This window comes from Bemisia tabaci, chromosome 7 (genome assembly GCF_918797505.1).
Source record: "Bemisia tabaci chromosome 7, PGI_BMITA_v3".
Taxonomy (NCBI): domain Eukaryota; kingdom Metazoa; phylum Arthropoda; class Insecta; order Hemiptera; family Aleyrodidae; genus Bemisia; species Bemisia tabaci.
In genome coordinates, this window is record NC_092799.1 from 9,161,650 (window position 1) to 9,179,477 (window position 17,828).

A 17,828-nucleotide genomic window follows, 5' to 3' on the forward strand; every position below is an offset into this window, starting at 1 on the left:
CGCAGATGAAATATATGTAGGTATTTAATCCTTCTTTCGACTCTTCGATACCTGTTACCTGTTTGTCTTAAGGCAAAATATGGCTTAAGATGAGAGGAGGCAAGACCACTCGCTAAGGAAGAACGCCGCCGTATAAGCCTTCAAGCGGTGCCAAGTTTCATCTGATAAAATTCCAATTTGAGGGCAACCTGTGAGCACTCTTCTTCGAATTTTTCTGAGGATTTTGTGAGCAATTTAAGTAATCTAAGGCACTTGAGATTTTCAAGAGAAAATATTTACAACTGTCCTTACAAATTTGTGCGAGGGACTTTGACACAATTTGAATAGCCATACTGTCGTGCTAAGGAAAAACGCCGTATAAACATTCGAGAGTTGCCAAATTTTCCCTAATAAAACATGTAATTTTGAAGAAATCTACGCACATGTTTCCTCGGAATTTTCAGATATTTTAGATTAAATCGTGAACAAAATTGACTGAAAATTTGAGGAAAAATATTCACAATTTTCACGGTAAATTCGGTTTTGCTTAAAGGAAATATATGGCAACAACTGAAGGCTCATACGGCGTTCTTCTTCAGCACAGCAGCATACGCTGTTTTTTCTCAGCACTGCAGTGTGCAAAATCCTATTAAATGCATCATATTGCCTAGGAAGAGAGGCTCACCCAGAAAAAATGTTAACCACCAAACCTTCCTCCCGCACCCCATGAAAGATTTCTGACTCCGCTTCTACCCTAATTACTGATCAGTTAGTCTGACCTCGACTGACTTTCTTCCATAAAGCAATCCATCCTAGTCCGAGCGCTTTGATCACACACTGGTCACAATGGCGTTTGTCCACAACAGACTGATTCAGGATGACGCGCAGATGATTCAAGTTAACGTCGGAGTGACTTGTTTTACAAATCAGTCTGAGTCAGTCTGACCTACTTTTACTATAGTATCTTACGATGAGTTGAATCAAAAACCTCCATTGTGCGTAACCAATCCTTCAACTTTGCCAAATGACACAAACAATGACAGCACCAATGCCACGGGGACATTATTAAAATACTTCCTCTGACACATTGCAAGTTTTGTTGCAACTGTGAGATGAGACGTCTCTTGGCGCCTCGCGACCATGCATTTTTCCAATGTGTCATCATTATTGCATGATATGATATATGGAACAACTTTATGGGGAAAACTACAGAGGATTTTTCTCGGACACTTCCCACGTGTAGTAAAGTAACTTTACAAGGTGTGAAATACAACATCTTTGCCAGCAGCTCATAGTCGTTAGTCACTTCGAAATTCTAGCAACTTGTTCTATTCATTCTCATTTGCGAATATCGAGCACGCAGCATATGCAGAAATATATCACGTTTATAAAAAACGATTCACCATTTAGATTATTTAGATAAAAACATTTGTGTTCTATAATTGTACTACAAATCGAAGATGTAGCTGGATCTTGGCTTACCGCCCTTCTTATCTCCTGGAAGTAACACATAAAACCATTACGTAATTACATAATTTGTAATGTTCTCAAGCACTACATGCCACAGCCTCCAACTCTCCTTCTGTTTTGCTGATAATATAATGAGACCAATAAAAGTAAATCTAGGTGAATCTATATGATCAAAAAGTTAAAAAGCCTGATAGATTAGAGCTGATTGGCACAGAACAATTGGTAGCGGTACACTCGAGGGAAGGGCACAAAGGCGACCCCCTTAAAACTCTGAGAAATTATTTTTCTTGAAGGGCATATTTTATCGTGAAAACAACCGAAAACTGCATTCTGGATATACATAATTTTCAAAAAAAGTTCTGTAGAGGTACCTCTCGGCTGGGAGAGCCGCCCGGCCCCCCTTTTATTTTCCCCAATTTCACCCCCCCCCCTCCTGTTTTAGCCCCCGGCGCCGCCACTAAGAACGAGGCAGTGCTGATCTAAAAGACATACAAAAATTCTGATTCATTCAGGGACTTTGTAAAAATGAGAAGCGCAAAGAATCCGGAATCAGTTGGAGACTCACCTAAAATGCGATTGCCTCAAATACTTCTAAATGCGGCGAGTAAGAGGTTTCAACTCAATATTCTATCCATCCAACCACTTACTCTTGCACGATTGCAATAAACTGAGTGAAAGTTTTGATAAGATTAGTGGACAGGGAAAAAATTGAGCAGAGGTCACACATGCACCAACCGGCTCAGAGGCTGTTCTTCGATTCGAAGTTAGAAATGAATGACATGGCATGAATGGATGACTTGCCCAAGTACTTTTGTCAATTTTTCTGACTTCACTTTCCATGAAACTTCAACGAGTTTCTAGGGGCTCAAATTATCCAAGTATTCCATGAGTCATTCCGAAATTTAACTCATATTTTTCCCTCAAAATTTCAATATTAAGGTTCAACTGATTCCTCGAGGTTTCGTAGCATGTTGAATCCATTGCACAAGTTTTAAAAAAATTCATGAAATTTACGAAATCTTATAAAATATCATCGTGGAATTTCATTACATGAAATTTCACATCTTCGGGGGAAGTCCTGTTGAAATTTCTCTCATCGGATTTATTTTTTAGACAACCAGTATTTTCGCTATACCAATGGAATCCTAGCTGTCGTAATAAGAAATCCCATTCAAAGAGTGTGGAAATCCGGAAAATTATAAGTTTTTTCCCCTCTGTTTCTTCTTATTCTCTCAAAGGGGAAGAAGAGGAAGGAGAAGAAGAATGAGGAAGAAGAAGAAGGAGGAGAAAGCCGAAAAAGAAGAAGAATCAGAGGAAGAAGAAGAAGACAAAGGGGAAGAAGATGATAAGGGGTAAAAGATTGATAGTTCCACTTCCTTCCATGTCTTTGTTTCCTCTTCTCCTTCTCCTTCTTCTCCTTCTTCTCCTTCTTCTCCTTCTCCTTCTTCTCCTTCTCCTTCTTCTCCTTCTCCTTCTTCTCCTTCTTCTCCTTCTCCTTCTCCTCCCCCTCCTCCTATTTTCTCTCCTCCTCTTTCCTCTCCTTTTTCTTCTTTTCCTCTTTTCCTCAGAGAAGGAGCGGGAGGGGGTAAAGAAAAAAGAGTTTTCCCGTGCGTGTGAAAAGCTATCAGAGTGATACGCCAGACGTATCCTGCCCGGCGGCAATGGTATCCGATCTCGACGACTATGTACCAACCCGTCACAACCATGTAGCCAATCACGCGCAATGACCACACGTCAACGCGCTCGATCATTGATGTCCTCCAAGTCCAAAAATTCATTCATGATCTCACCGCTCGGCACACGCTCCACTCCGATCATCCGACCGCCGAGTGATCCGTCCTCCTGGTCCAGACCCCCATCACTCCAATCCTAATCACACCGAGATACGCTCTTCCTGCCCAGGGATCTTCGTGGCAGGTTGCCCAGACATACACTCACACATCCAGCGTGCTACCGTCTTTGGCGCGGATACATTTAACGTGGATGTCAATGGTTAAAATGCATTAGCACATTACATTAAGCGTTACATCAATGGGATTACACTGATGCGAGGATGGATGCTCGTCCAAAATCGCTCGTTCCGCGGGGAACTCTGCCGTCAGGTGCCAAGGAACACGTCATACTTTATGGCTCTTGAGAGGCGCCAGCTGCACTTATGGAAATCCAGATGAAAAGTCCGGAGTTTTCCATTAATTCATGCATTCGATCGATTAAACATTCATCGATCGATAAAACTAAGATTTTATCACTGTGAGATGAAATCGTCCAAAATCGCTCATTCCGCGGGGAGCTCTGCTGTCAGGTGCCAAGGAACACGTCATACTTTATGGCTCTCGAGAGGCGCCAGCTGCACTTATGGAAATCCAGATGAAAAGTCCGGAGTTTTCCATTAATTCATGCATTCGATCGATTAAACATTCATTGATCAATAAAATAGAGATTTTATCACTGTGAGATGAAATACAGCGGCGGCTGAAGTAGACATCGTTCAGTTAACATCATGGTGGAGGAAATTAGGTTTGAAGTATTAGTCTTCTGTGGAGTTCAATGTAAAAAGTAGTGGCAAGACGTGAATGATCGATTATCGATGTTTCGCATTTGAAGCTGTGGTAAAGAATCGATTATCAAGTGTACGTTGTGAGTACCCAGTTTATCGATCCTTTTCAATAGGTTTAAATGGAAGATCAATCGATACCACAAAATACACCACGCTACTGATAAAGAACACACTTTAAGTTTAAAGATATCATGCTACATCATTTTTACAAACTTTAACTTTTTTGGACAGGAAAATATGCTCCTGAACGGCGTTGAATCTACCCTAAACTCAGTTGATTAAAAAAAAACAAAAAAGTAATCGCTTTCCGTTTGCCAGACGTTGTCCAATTAAAATATTATAAGCTGAATATTGAGAAACAGGTTGGATTTTTCTCATTTTTCTTTCTCTTACTTACTTTGTTTACGACGGAATCCGGCACATTGTGCCATAAGTAAGGGGAGAGATTATGAGATTCGCAGTTTTGAGCTTAGAGCTTACATCTTGTATGAGTAAATCCCTCATCATTTAGCGTAAAAACGTCCGAATATTCCAAGAATTGAGCAATTTGCTAGAATTGAAAGTTTCAAGGGGAAAACGGGGAATGCGAGAAAAATTCCATTGAATTTTGAAGATTTGTTGCTAGTTTTGGAAACAATTTACTTCTACTGCTCATAACATGACATGATTGTGAGCAGTATATTGTGATACCACTATTTTAACTCCGCGCGTAACGCGCGTTTTGCATACCTGCTTAAAGGAAGGAAAACTTGCTTAGTAGTTAAGTGAATGAACTCCTGTAAAATTTATACTCTTCTGATCAATTCATTGCGAGAGCAATAAATTAAGATACCAATATTTTAACTTCTAACAGCGTGTCATATACCTTCCAAAAAGAAGGAAAACTAGCTGCAGCATTGGACGAAAGAACCTCTACAAAACTGAGCTATTTTTATCGACCCTGGTAAAAATTGGCAGTAGAATCTGTGTTCCAAAATACCATAGACCTACAGCCGGCTGTAAGATTTCCAATAGCTTCTATAGCCGGCAACACAATTTCTTATAGCCGTTTATAGCCGATGGCGATTAAGCAACAGCCTGGCGATAAAGTGTATGCTAAACGTTACTAATTACGGATGCTAAGACTTAGTGAGTTTTTGGACTACCGCTCTCTTTTTGGGCCGCAGTATATTGATTTCATATGTGAGGAAAGCTCCGTTCTTTTGAGGGATGCCTGACATTCCTAATATGTTGGAGCGCTCTCAATTTCGTATGATACTGTGCAATACCTCTGGTGTGAAATAGTTGCTTCAAGCGCCGCGGTACGCTGCGGCGCGGCGCGGCGCGGCGGGCGGGCAGCCAGCGCTGAACGCGCATTGGCGCGCCTTCAAACCTAACAGAGATACTTCACGCATTGCACAATGCGTGAAGTATCCCTGTTAGGTTTGTAGGCGCCGGTGCGCCGCCGCTCCGCTTTGTGTTAGGCTCTAATATTTCATCTCGCGGAGTCAGCGTTTTTCAACTCGTGACTTTAAAATGTTTGCACACTCTGTGTGGCTTATTCTCATTTTAATTGATGAAAAAAAATATGTAGTAAAGGAAAATATAATGTGCGTTTTGTAAATGTTATGGTGATTCAGTATAAACTTAAGGATTTACAAAGCACAAAAATTTCTACTCAATTTCTTATAGCCTTTTAAAGCCGATGGCGAAAAAGCAACAGCCAGGCGATAAAGTGTAAAGCCCAGCGATAGGAACTATAGCCCGGCTGTATAATTTTTTATTGCTTCGTGTAGCCCGGCCGTACGATTTTTTCCACTTTCTACAGCCAGCTATATGATTTTCTATCGCCCTCCTCAGTCGGCTATAAGAACTCGTATGCAGCTCGTATGAAACGCAGCTCCTATCGCCAATTTTTACCAGGGGACTGCGAGCAATAGATTGTGTGATTGTGATACCACTATTTTAACTCCTCGGCACGCGCGTCACATACCTAGCCAAAATGAAGGAAAACTTGCTGTGTTGTTGAAGGAAAGAACTCCCCCAGCGTTTTATCTCTTTTAATCGGTTGTGAGTAGTGGATCATGATTTTAACATTGTAGCTCATAAAAAGCGTTTTTCTGGTTCTCTCGCATTCGCAATTTTGGCGCTTCCTTGATTTGGAAAATAATCGGTTCAATTCTTTAATCCTCATCGGGCTTTCGACCCCTAAAAAAGAAAAACAAAAAAAGAGATCCCTTACGCACATCCGTGTGGATGCAGACCGCTCATATCACATTGGGGAAAAAAACACATTGGATCTAGAGTCCAGACTCTTAAAAACGTCGACAAGGAAAAGTACTCTTGATTCAATCAGAGTCTAGCTTAAATCAAGAACCAAGCCTCTTAATTTAAGCGGATTTCGTTTTGATTCAAGCAAAAATCCGATTGAGTCAAGAGTATTTTTTATCTGTCAATGTTTTCAAGAGTCTGAGCTCTAAATCCAATGTGTTTTTTTCCCCAGTGCAATTAAGAGGTCAACGCTACTTTTCGCCTAATGATATTTGATCCACGACAGACCAGTGTCACGTAACCGACACGACAGACAAACCGAAAGCTCCGTCCATTTAACTCGGACTTTTTTCCCGGTCAAGTCACTGACCGGTGGAGGGAAAGCTCTCGCCTACTTACGCATTGGAGCTTTGATAATCACGCGTGAATTTCGCGGCGTCTCGAATTTCTCGGAGATGGGAAAGCGCCTGGAAGTGATGGCTCGGCATCCTGGCCGCCGCGCAACGCAAAGGCTGAGGTCAAACGAAGCCTCCTGCATGCACGAAACATTGAACTTCATGCGGGCGGCCTCCGTCCGAAAGCGGCTTATAAAGGCAGTGACCGCTTCCGCGGATTTTAATTGTGCGGTCGAGACTGACCAACGTCCCGCCGAGAGGAATTTCCTCGGTTTCTGAGCTCTGCCGTGCTGAGGAAAAACGCCGTACGAGCCGTTGAACTTCGCCAAATTTCCATCAATAAAAAACGGATTCGCCGAAAAATTTGAATACTTTTCTTTAAATTTTTTAGACATTTTGTTCCCAATTCGATCTCAAATATCTGAAAATTTCGAGGAAAAATATGAATATTTTTCTCTCAAAAATGCATGCTTTATCCGGGGAAATGTGGCAACCTCGAATGTTCATACGGCGTTTCTCCTTAGCACGGCAGGCTTAAGAGGAAAGTAGGGGATTGACGTTACAGAAAACGATCCGGGTCGAGTCCATTGGCGGATCCAGCAAATTGGTAACATTGTTTTTTTTTTCCATTTAAACCTATGGAATGGAAATGTATCGATTCTTGGAGAAGCCAGGTGTTCCGAAAAGAATCGATTATTTAACATAAGTTTAAAGTGGAATAATATGTATGCCGGATTGATCGGCCATTTGAAACTATGGAAAAGTATCGATAAACAGGGTGTTTGCAGCGAACACCTTAAGAATCGATTATTTACCACAGCTTCAAATGGGGAAAAATCGATAGATCGCAAAGCACGCCACGCCACTGCCCGCAAGACCGAAACCCGGACCCAATCCTCAACAAAACCTCAACTTAGACCGGAACTGCGGGCTGATTATTCAAATTGATGATAGACAAAGCGATAGACAAAGAAGAGTTAGGGAGAGGGGAGCGATCCTATAGGTTGAAATGATAGGTTTCTAGACTAAAGGAGAAAATTATAGACTGACTTTAGGGTCTCCCGCGGGTTGCCGTCAGTGAGCCTATTAATTACCTCCTTTTGTCCATTGCAACCACACGCACCCACCAATAGGATCCCTCCATATCCTTTTTGTCTACAGCTTTGTCTATCGCATTGTCTATCAATTTCAGTGATCGGCCTGCTGAACTTACTGGACGCGGAACCTGGTTCCACATCGGCTCCACTATCAAACGGAACTAAGCGCCAATTTGAGTGCCTTTTGAGGAATTTAGAATGCCGGATAGCGCGTTCGGTCAAACGGAACTAAGCGCCATGGGAAAGCATTGCGAGTATAGGACGGAATGAGCCCGACGCCCTGTTCCGCCACCAATCCAAGCCCCCCTCTACCTTCCTCCCCCTATGGCGCTTAGTTCCGTTTAACAGAAATACGTCCAAATATAATTTGAGCTTTTTTCCCCCTCATTAAAAAAAAAAAAAAAAAAAAAAAAAAAAAAAATTGTTAAGTTCCCGGCCCTGACTCCGATGAAAACGCCTGTGAAACTACGCGGAAACGTATTTATCGAAGACGTTTCACCCGGAAAACTTGAAAAATTACATATTTCAGCCCGGGAAGAAGGGAGCGCTCAGAGGGCACCTGCTCACGATTCAACTCCCGATAAAACGCTTCAGCTGAACCCTTTGATCCGCGAACATGAATGGACTTTACTCGGAAGTGGGTTACTACGCGTCCACTCCGCCATAATCCGACTCGCACTCGCGTTTTTGCTTGTTTTACTCGTAACAATTTCAAACAAAGCGCGCGTGATACCCCCGGGCTTTGTTGTTATAGCGCCGCGCACAGTTTATCGTCGAGAAATTTTGGTCACTCTCTCGCCGGGGTCACTCGCCATGATGTCTCCCCGTGGGGTTATGCAAAAATTCATGATATAACGATAGTTCTTTGTCGAATTTAAGAATCGGGTCTTCGACCGTCCACCACGATGACGTCATCGTGGGGTGATTTAGAGCGACTGAGGTCCAAAAGTTTGTGTAAGTCCGTAAGTTCACGTGGAGGATTTGTGACACTTGGACTTCATTTTGCAATTAGGAACTAAAATTGCTGGCTCATCCGTAAACACACTTAAGTACATAGGGAGATTACTTGAAGTTAAGCTGTTTCTGAACTGGGTCAGAAAGTATAGTTCCGAATTGCAAAATGTAGTCCACTTTTGAGTCGAATCTCCTCGAGTGGATTTGGTCCACCTTCGGAACCTCAGTCACTGTAAATTGGACGTTATACCAAACAGAACAATGGAAAAAAAAAACACATTGGATCTAGAGTCCAGACTCTGAAAAACATCGACAAGAATTAATACTCTTGATTCGATCGGATTTTTGCTTAAATCAAGAATCAAGCCTCTTAACCCTTCATGGCATGTATTAATTTTGGATCTCAGATTCTAGGGGACACTAATCTTTTTGTAGCTTGCATAAAAAATAGAGTACCAAATTGTTTCTCAAAATTTTAAAGTTAAGGGAATCAATTTTTCAAAAAAAGAAAAAAGTTATGAAATTTTGCAAAATCATGGCACACGGGAAAGATTCAATTTACAAAAACCCCGAAAATCCGTTGTTACGAATTTGCAACGCTACGCCATAGAGGGTTAATTTGAGCGGATTTCCTATTGATTTAAGCAAAAATCTGATTGAATCAAGATTATTTTTTCTTGTCAATGTTTTCAAGAGTCTGGACTCTAGATCCAATGTGTTTTTTTCCAGTGAACAATGGTGGGTGGGAAATATGGGGTAAGTTCGTTAGTCGAGGGTCGTAAGAATGAGTGGGAACTATAAAGCGCCAGTGACGTCAGCGGCGACGACCGCGCTCCGCGCGAGCTTTGACTCGTAGAGGGTCCACATGTCCACAACGCTCTTTTTCCATGCCGCAGCTCTTAAGTCCCGCATACAGTTGGCACATAGTTCCGTTTGGTTGATTTAAAATACCGCTTTTCCATTTCATCGAAAGGAACCACGCACACTTTTATATTATTTCTCATCCAGCTCACCACGAGCAAACCCCATCTTTCCCACCTGCACATAGCTCTGTTTGCTAGAAATACGTCCAATGATCCCACGATGACGCGTCATCTTGTTGAGCGGTGCAAACCAAAAATGCTCATTTATTTGAGCTCTTTCCCGCAACAAGGATTTGTGATTTGAGCACTATATTCTAATCAACATTTTGCGAGAGACATTATGGTGTTGCTGGTTTTCTCAGAAAACAAGCTTCCAGTCTCAAAAAAAAACTCTCAAGGTTTAGGCCGTAATGGAGGAAATTCCCTGAGTTGAGAGAGTTTGGAGTCGCAAAGCCACAGCCATACAAAGTGGCAACTCTGCTAATGTATTCACTACCAATCTTTGCATGAAAAGTTTCCTTGAAAAGGATTCCTTCATTTCGATCTCCACTTAGAAAGCTTTTATTCAGTGAAAACACACACAGAGGCGGATCCAGCGACTTGGCAACACCGGATTTCCTCCATTTGAACCTATGCTAAATAATCGATTCTTGTGGGAGCACCTGGCCCCTTCAAGAATCGATATATTTCCATGGGTTTAAATGGAGGAAATCCGGTGTTACCAAGTTGCTTTATCCGCCGATGGACACACACTGGCGCATGACGAAATTTGGACCTTTGTTTTCTTGTTGGTCGTTACGACGGCCGGTGGTGTCTCGAGAATACCTAGTCTAATGCGTGAATCATTCTTCACTGAATAATTTGTCAATAGTATCGGTATCGATCGATTGATTTATTTCGAGGGATTCAAGTCGATCGAATCCATAGCTTCCGCTCCACTGTGCGTCGCGTCAGCGTGTTGGTACACGTCCACGTCCGTCTGCGACGCGACGCACTTCTGCGTAACTCAGTAGCAAGGCGTGAATGATCGATTATCGATATTTCCCCATTTAAAGCTATGTTAAAGAATCGATTATTGCAGTGTTCGTTGCGAACACCCTGTATATCGATCCTTATCCATGGGTTTAAATGGCATCAATCGGTATATTGTCACGCATGCCACGCCACTGGCATAACTCATTAGCGGCAACGGCCCTCACGTGCAGCGAATGTAACGAGACAGCTGATTAGTGCTCACCGGCGCACAGTGGAGCGAGTCAATAGGGGAGGTCGGACGAAATTTGGAAACTTTCAAAGCTCATAACTCCGTTCATAGAAAACTTTGAGACGTTAAAAGTGGTCCCATGGGTTTTCTCGTAAAATTTTCTTTCAGGAACATCTCTAGAAATTTAAAATATAACGAATTAAACATAAAAATTTGCAGTTTTATTAAGTAATTTCATATTCGACCTATCCCATTAACTCGATCCATTGTGCGGCGTGGCGTTGGGTGTAATTTACACCTCGTGTTTAGCATGCTGCGTCCGACCGTTTTGCAGGCGCTCGGCGGTGGCAACGCAACGGTAGGTCCCACCTCCCGCGTTTTGTACCGACCAATGCTGCGGTGCTAAGGAAAAACGCCGTACGGGCCTTTAGACATTGCCAGATTTCCTTTCATCAAAACTGGAGTTACTGGAAAAAATTTGAATATTTTTTTCTCAAATTTTCGAGATCATTTTGTCTGCAATTTGATCTAAAATATTTGAAAATTTCACAGAAAAATATGCATAACTTCCCTGAGAAACACGTGTTTTATCCGGAGAAATTTGGCGACTCTCGAATGTTCATACGGCGTTCTTCCTCAGCACGGCTGAATGGACAATGTGATAACTAAATCTTTTCAAGATGATTATGTTCCCTCATGAAAAGTTCATGCGCTGCACTCGGTAAAAAAGTTAAAAATTAATTGCTGGATGAGAAATTATTGTTTATAATCCGCTAGTATTTCAAGAAAGGATCGCGTCAAGAATGAGACGGTACGGGAGATCATAGAAGCCGAACAGACCATCGTCCATGACAGTACGACGAAACGACTTATTCGGTATGGTCATGTTTGGAGGGTGGCAGGAGACAGGTTGCCAAAGAAGGTCCTTGATTGGGTTCCTTTGAGGGAAAGGCGTAGAGAGCGCCTAATGAGAGGTTGGAGGGATGGGATTGAAGCAGAAATGTTAAGGTACTCGATGCCCGAAGGATTGTGATTTGACAGGGGGCCATGGGGGTTAGATGTCGTAGAACGCCATGGAGTGCTATAAAGAGACCTATGTATGTATGTAATTCGACAAATGTACACTATGGCAGCCCGAGAACACAAATATAAAATAGGACAGAAAAGGCTGGGACAAGGCTGAAAAACCACAATAATTTATAAAACACGGTACGTTGCGACCGGTTTTCCGGTCATTCTCAACCGTTGAAAAAAATTGAAAAATCTAAAAAGACAAAAGCTAAAAAACAATTTTACCAGTCCCTGGTCATGGCAGCCTTTTTTAGCTTCTGTTTTTTTTAGATTTTTAATTTTCTTCGACGGTTGATAATGACCGGGAGACAGGTCGAAACGTACCATGTTTTATAAATTACTGTGTTTTTCAGCCTCGCCCCCGCCTTTTCTATCCTATTTCATATATGTAATTTGGTAAATTTAATCACAGGAATTTGTCTATCAACCTCATGTGATGTCTAATTTTTCTGACGTTTTATTTATTTTATTTAAAAGGAAAAGCAACACGGAAATTAACTTGGAATTTTGTGAGAATATTTTTCATGGTAAAGGGTACCAGGGAATTTGATGAGCGTCTCAATCACTCATCATGTAATTGAGGCAGGGAAAAAATAAACGAAATAACAATAACACAGCTTATAGCAGCTAATGCTGCATTATTCAACAAAAAACTGAAAAAAAAAATCGAAAATTGAAATCTGTAGTTTTAAATCCAAGTCGGGGCTTCTGCCATACTGCCAAAATTGAAGTGTCATTTCAAAGGCCGTTTGCCTGACTCCGTCACGTATACTGTCAACTTTGAGTATTACGAATTATGAGAGCCATTGTGATATGTTGTGCTTTTGAGCAAAAAACGTTTTAAGTTGAAACATTACATGAATGTAGATTAACATCAATCTCAAATGCAGAGGTGAAAACGAGAGCTATTAATTTTGATTTTTCCTCAAAGTAGATTTTAAAACGAGCATCAGTCGAAACGACTGGTACCTAATCGTTTCAAAGATTAGCACTTAAGTATTCATCACTCTTTAATTGTTACATTACAAAATATAATTTCCACACTGTTTGTTTTCCTTTTTTTGGTATTTTTTTTTTTTTTTTTTTTTTTTTTACATTTTAATTCCCGCTGAAAACTCCCCAGAGAATTTTATCCGAACAGTTGAAAAGTCACGTTGTCATTTGGACGATTTCAATCAAAAACCGGCTCAGTGCATTGCGCGTTGCATCGTTTTTCCCTCATGTTTTAATTTTATTTTTACATGAAAGCTGAGCAATTCAAGCCCTTAAAACCCTCCGTGAATTATACCATGCATGTGAAGAATATCCCCACAAAATTTCAAGGTCATGAATTTCTTGGTTTTCTTAGGGTAAACAAATTAAAACCCGGAAAAAATAAAAAATAAATAAAAAGCAAATTGAAAAAATAAAAAAAACGAAAAGTAAAAAAAAATTAAAAAATAATAAATTAAAAATAATAAAAAATTTAAAAAAATGAAAAATAAGAAATTAAAAAAAATTAAAAATTGAAAAAATAAAAATTAAAAAAGTAAAAAAAAAATTAAAAAAAATAAGGGCATTATAACAAAGTATAGCCTATGGATTAAAGATTGCAGAGGAAGGATTGCAAATACTCACTTTCGGTTTCGAGAATACGTTGCCCTCGGATATTTCATAGTCCATTTTGTCAGAGCGGAAGGGAGCGAGCGCAACGGAACAAAAATACGCGGAAAGAAAAAAAAACGAGTGTAAATAAATAAATATCGCAAAAAAACGTGTTCGTGCGAGAGACCTGCGTTCGTCGCGAAATCCCGCGGATGACTGCGCGAAAAGTGAATGAACTACTTCGAGATGCACACCCGCCGCGGAGAGGGCGAGGGGGCGGGAGCTTCGGAAAAAAGCAGACAGCGATAAGAACGGGGGAGGGGGGGCGCTGAAACGAATCCCGGGTCAGAATGAAGGAGTAATAAGAGGCGGAAAGCTGATGTACCGCGGTGGCGGAGTGTGTCAGAGACGCCGAGCGCGAGACGCGGCTAGAACGAGACGGCTCTACCACCGCCCCCCCCCCCTCCCCCCATTTGCGAGTATATTGAGCGGTCATTATGTAATGGCTCGTGATACGACCGGTAAAAAATGCCCGTGCGATTTCCCTGTAACGCGCGTTGCGAAGATGCTGCATCCGAACATCCGACCGGGGCCGGTCGGCGAGATGGGTCTCAGTCGGTTGATGATCGGGTGGCGCCTGACACACCCCCATCAGCTGGGGGATGATGGATCCAGGAGGGGACATCGAAGATTGCCGGCGGGCCACCCTCCCTACCAGAGACAAGAGACCCTCCACTAGTATCTTGGCCATGGTGGAAGCTTTTACTTTCGGGACTTCAGCATTCTACTGTTGACTTACCTACATGGTTGATGTTCAACAACGTGTTGGCAGTTTCGTTTTGCAAACAAGCCGAAAATGGCCGACGTTTGGGAAAGTTGTTTGGCTCATGACGTCATCCGAAGCTCATCATCGACCATGTAGGTAAGTCAACAGCCGAAACTAGGGTGATGACTGTTGCTCCCTAATAATTGTCCATAAGGAATTGTTGAAACCCCGAAAGTAAAAGCTTCCACCTGTCGCTAGGAGGCTAGTGGAGGGTCTCTTGTCTCTGCAAGAGACCCTCCACCGGCCTCTTGGTGACAGGTGGAAGATTTTACTTTCGGGGATTCATCAGTTCCTCATGAACAATTATAAGGGGGCAACAGTCATCACCCTAATTCGGCTATTGACCTACCTACATGGTGGATGATGAGCTTCGGGTGACGTTATGAGCAAAACGAGTTTCCCAAACGTCGGCCATTTTCAGCTTGTTTGCCAAACGAAACTGCCAACACGTTGTTAAACATCAACCATGTCGACAAGTCAACAGGTAATTTTTGAAGTCCCGAATATAAAAGCTTCCACAATAGCCGAGATACGAATGGAGGGTCTCTTGTCTCTGCTCCCTACACCGGAAAGATAGGGAGGCAACAGATTGAAGGTAGAGGATTGAAAAACGTATGGGAAAGCACTGACATTGCACGGAGAAAGAAACCTCGTGCGTGGGATCCGAAGTTGAGGTCATATGGATGTCTGAAGTTTTCGGATCACGTACCTAAAAACTTGAGGTCGAGCTGCCGAAGTTCGGGTCAGACATCCGAAGTACTTCGATATATACCGAAGGGTTCGGGTCACACATCTGAAGTGCTCCGGTACATGCCGAAGTGCCTCGATGTCTGACCCGAACTTCGGTAGCTCGACCTCAAGTTTTCGAATGCGTGATCAGAAAACTTCAGAGATCCATATGACCTCAACTTCGGGTCCCGCGCACGAAGTTTTTTTCTCCGTGCATCAGCCGGGGGATGATGGATCCAGGTGATACCGAAGATTGCCGGCGGGCCACCCTCCCTCTACCGGAAAGATAAGGGGGACAACAAATGGAAAGTAGAGGGTTGAAAAACGTATGGGAAAGCACTGACACCGGATCCAAGAACAAACAGCGGTCTGATTTATCGAGAGTGCTAGACAAAGCGATAGACGAGAAAGACACACGGGAAATGGAGCGATTCTATTGGTGGGTGCGGGTGGTTGCAATGGACAAAGGAGGTTGGTAATAGACTTACCGACGGCAACTCCGAGGGACCCTATGGTTAGTCCTGCATTTTACCTCAGTTTACAACAACTACCCGTTTCAACCAATGGGATCGCTCCATATTCCCATTTTCTTTTTTGTCTATCAATCTCAATAATCAGCCCACTGAGACTCTTAACTGTAGGCTGATAACCCACCCCATGTTGGGGTGGTAGTGCGAAACGGATGGAAATCGAAACCCCCGACTTTGTTTACACAGCCGGTGGAACAAGATGCTTAAATTGTCATATCTTCGATAAGAATCGCCACTTTTTCTCCCGGAAAAACTACAAAAAAAAAAAAAAAAAAAGTAGGCTGATTATCGGCATGGATATACAAAGCTGTGGACAAGAAAGATGATGGAGAAATGGGAGTGATCCTACTGGTGGAAGCGAGTGGTTACAATGGACCGAGGAAGGAAGCAATAGATTAACTCAGTGGCCCAGACTTCTGTGCTGTGGGAGCTAGAGTCTTTGAGGAGTAACCACAGAGGCAGTGGCGTGGCGTGCTTTTCGATGTATCGATATTTCCCCATTTGAAGCTGTGGTAAATAATCGATTATTAAGGTGTTCGCTGCGAACACCCTGATAATCGATCTTTTTTCATAGGTTTAAATGGCATAACAATCGATATATCGCAATTCACGCCACGCCACTGCATAGAGGGTATAGCCCTTGGGCGTAGCTGAAGCATACGCTGCCGTCCACAGGAAAAACGTCGTAACTCCACTCAAAATGTTCTCCTTTTTTCCAGCACGTACTGCTGCATTACAAGAAAATGCAATTGCCACAAGGCTTCATTTTTTTATTTTTAGTTCCTAATGGTGCGGCGGCGTTGTATTGCAAAAATGAAGGATGGATATTTGTTAGGTTTTGTGTAAAACAGCATTTTGTCAGGAAAAAAAATTGAAAAAGTGTTGAATGGAGTTGAGGCGTTTTTACTTTGGAGCAGCACGGTGGGAAGACACAAAAGGAAGCGAAAAATTACCTGGCTCTTGTGAGTTTTCATTACCGTCCGCGCACTTGAAAATTGCCTTCGATGCCTCGAATATGCAATTTCAAGACGATCGCGTCAGAACGGTCGTACGGTAATTTACTGAAGGTAATATAGGGAGCGGCAGATACTTACTAGGCCGTTTTCTCTCCAGTGATTTACTCAAGGGCTACTTTTCAAAATTATTGTTGCAATTATCGTGGTCATTTCATTCTATTTATTCATTTTTGCAACAATGAATGAAAAAAAAAAAAAAAAAAAAAAAAACCAATTTTCACATGAGACTTAGGCCGGAATTTTTAAGGGAATATCTTGATACTTTTAAGTTTTGATTCCTTTCCGCACACGCAAAAATCGCCTTCCATACTATGAGTATGCAATTTGATGACGATCGCGTTGGAATAGTTATCGCTCTAATTTTCTGAAGGGACTCTTCAGGAGCGGTAGTTACCTGCTTTTCAAAGTAAATTATCGTTGTGACCGGCATTTTATTCTATTCGTTAATTTCGCAACAATGGAATAAAGTAAACGCTAGTTTTTACTTGAGATTTTAGGGAATTTCCTCGATCCTCTGGAGTTTTGATTTATTTCTGCCGACGCAAAAAAATCTCCTTCAATGCGATGAGTATGCAATTTTATGACAACCGCGTTAGAATAGTTATCGCTCTAATTTACTGAAGGGACTCTTGAGAGGCGTTTGGTACCAACAGCACCGTTCCCTCGTCGGTAGGCCACTTAAGGGTTGGTTCTCTATACTTCCGTTGTGACAATCACTCTATTAATTCATTTTCTTAATAATAAAATAAAAGACAATTCAATTTTCTTGTGAGATTTAAAAGAGTATTTCAGATCGTAATGAGTTCCTATTTCTGTTGGCACACTCAAAAATCACCTTCAATGCCATGAATATGCAACTTCAAGACGACCGCGTCAGAATAGTTAACGATCTAGTTCACTGAAGGAGCTCTTGGAGGGCGTTTGATACTGATTCCTGACACCACCGTTTACTCTTCGGTACGTCGTTCAGGGGTTATTTTTCAATATTTTCCAAGTGGACGTGATTCAATCCTTTAGATTCATTTTTTAAGCAGTAAAATAAAGACCCACCAATTTTACACGCAAGATTTCAGAAAATATTTTCGATCTCTTCGGGTATCGATTTCTGACCGCACATGCGAAAGCGCCTTCAATCATGAATATGGAATTTCATGACAACTGCGTTAGAATAGTTATCCCTCTAATTTAGTGAGAAAGAGTTTGACGATTGCTTGATACTGACAAAGTGACAGCACCATTTCTTCGTGACGTCACTTAAGGGTTGGTTTTCAAAATGTTCCTCGTGTTTCCATTATTCCATTCG

The 17,828-nt window shown here is 41.9% G+C and overlaps 1 protein-coding gene across 1 annotated transcript in view; it reads right to left on the reverse strand.

Annotated features, from left to right (window-relative positions):
* The window catches only part of LOC109035263 (adenosine deaminase), a 37,841-nt gene extending 24,130 nt beyond the window's left edge, over positions 1 to 13,711 (reverse strand). Inside the window, exon 1 of the mRNA XM_072302240.1 lies at positions 13,458 to 13,711. Coding sequence (XP_072158341.1) covers positions 13,458 to 13,502 — 45 coding nt within the window. The 5' untranslated portion in view covers positions 13,503 to 13,711. The remainder of the gene's footprint in view (positions 1 to 13,457) is intronic.
* Positions 13,712 to 17,828: the final 4,117 nt, after the last annotated feature.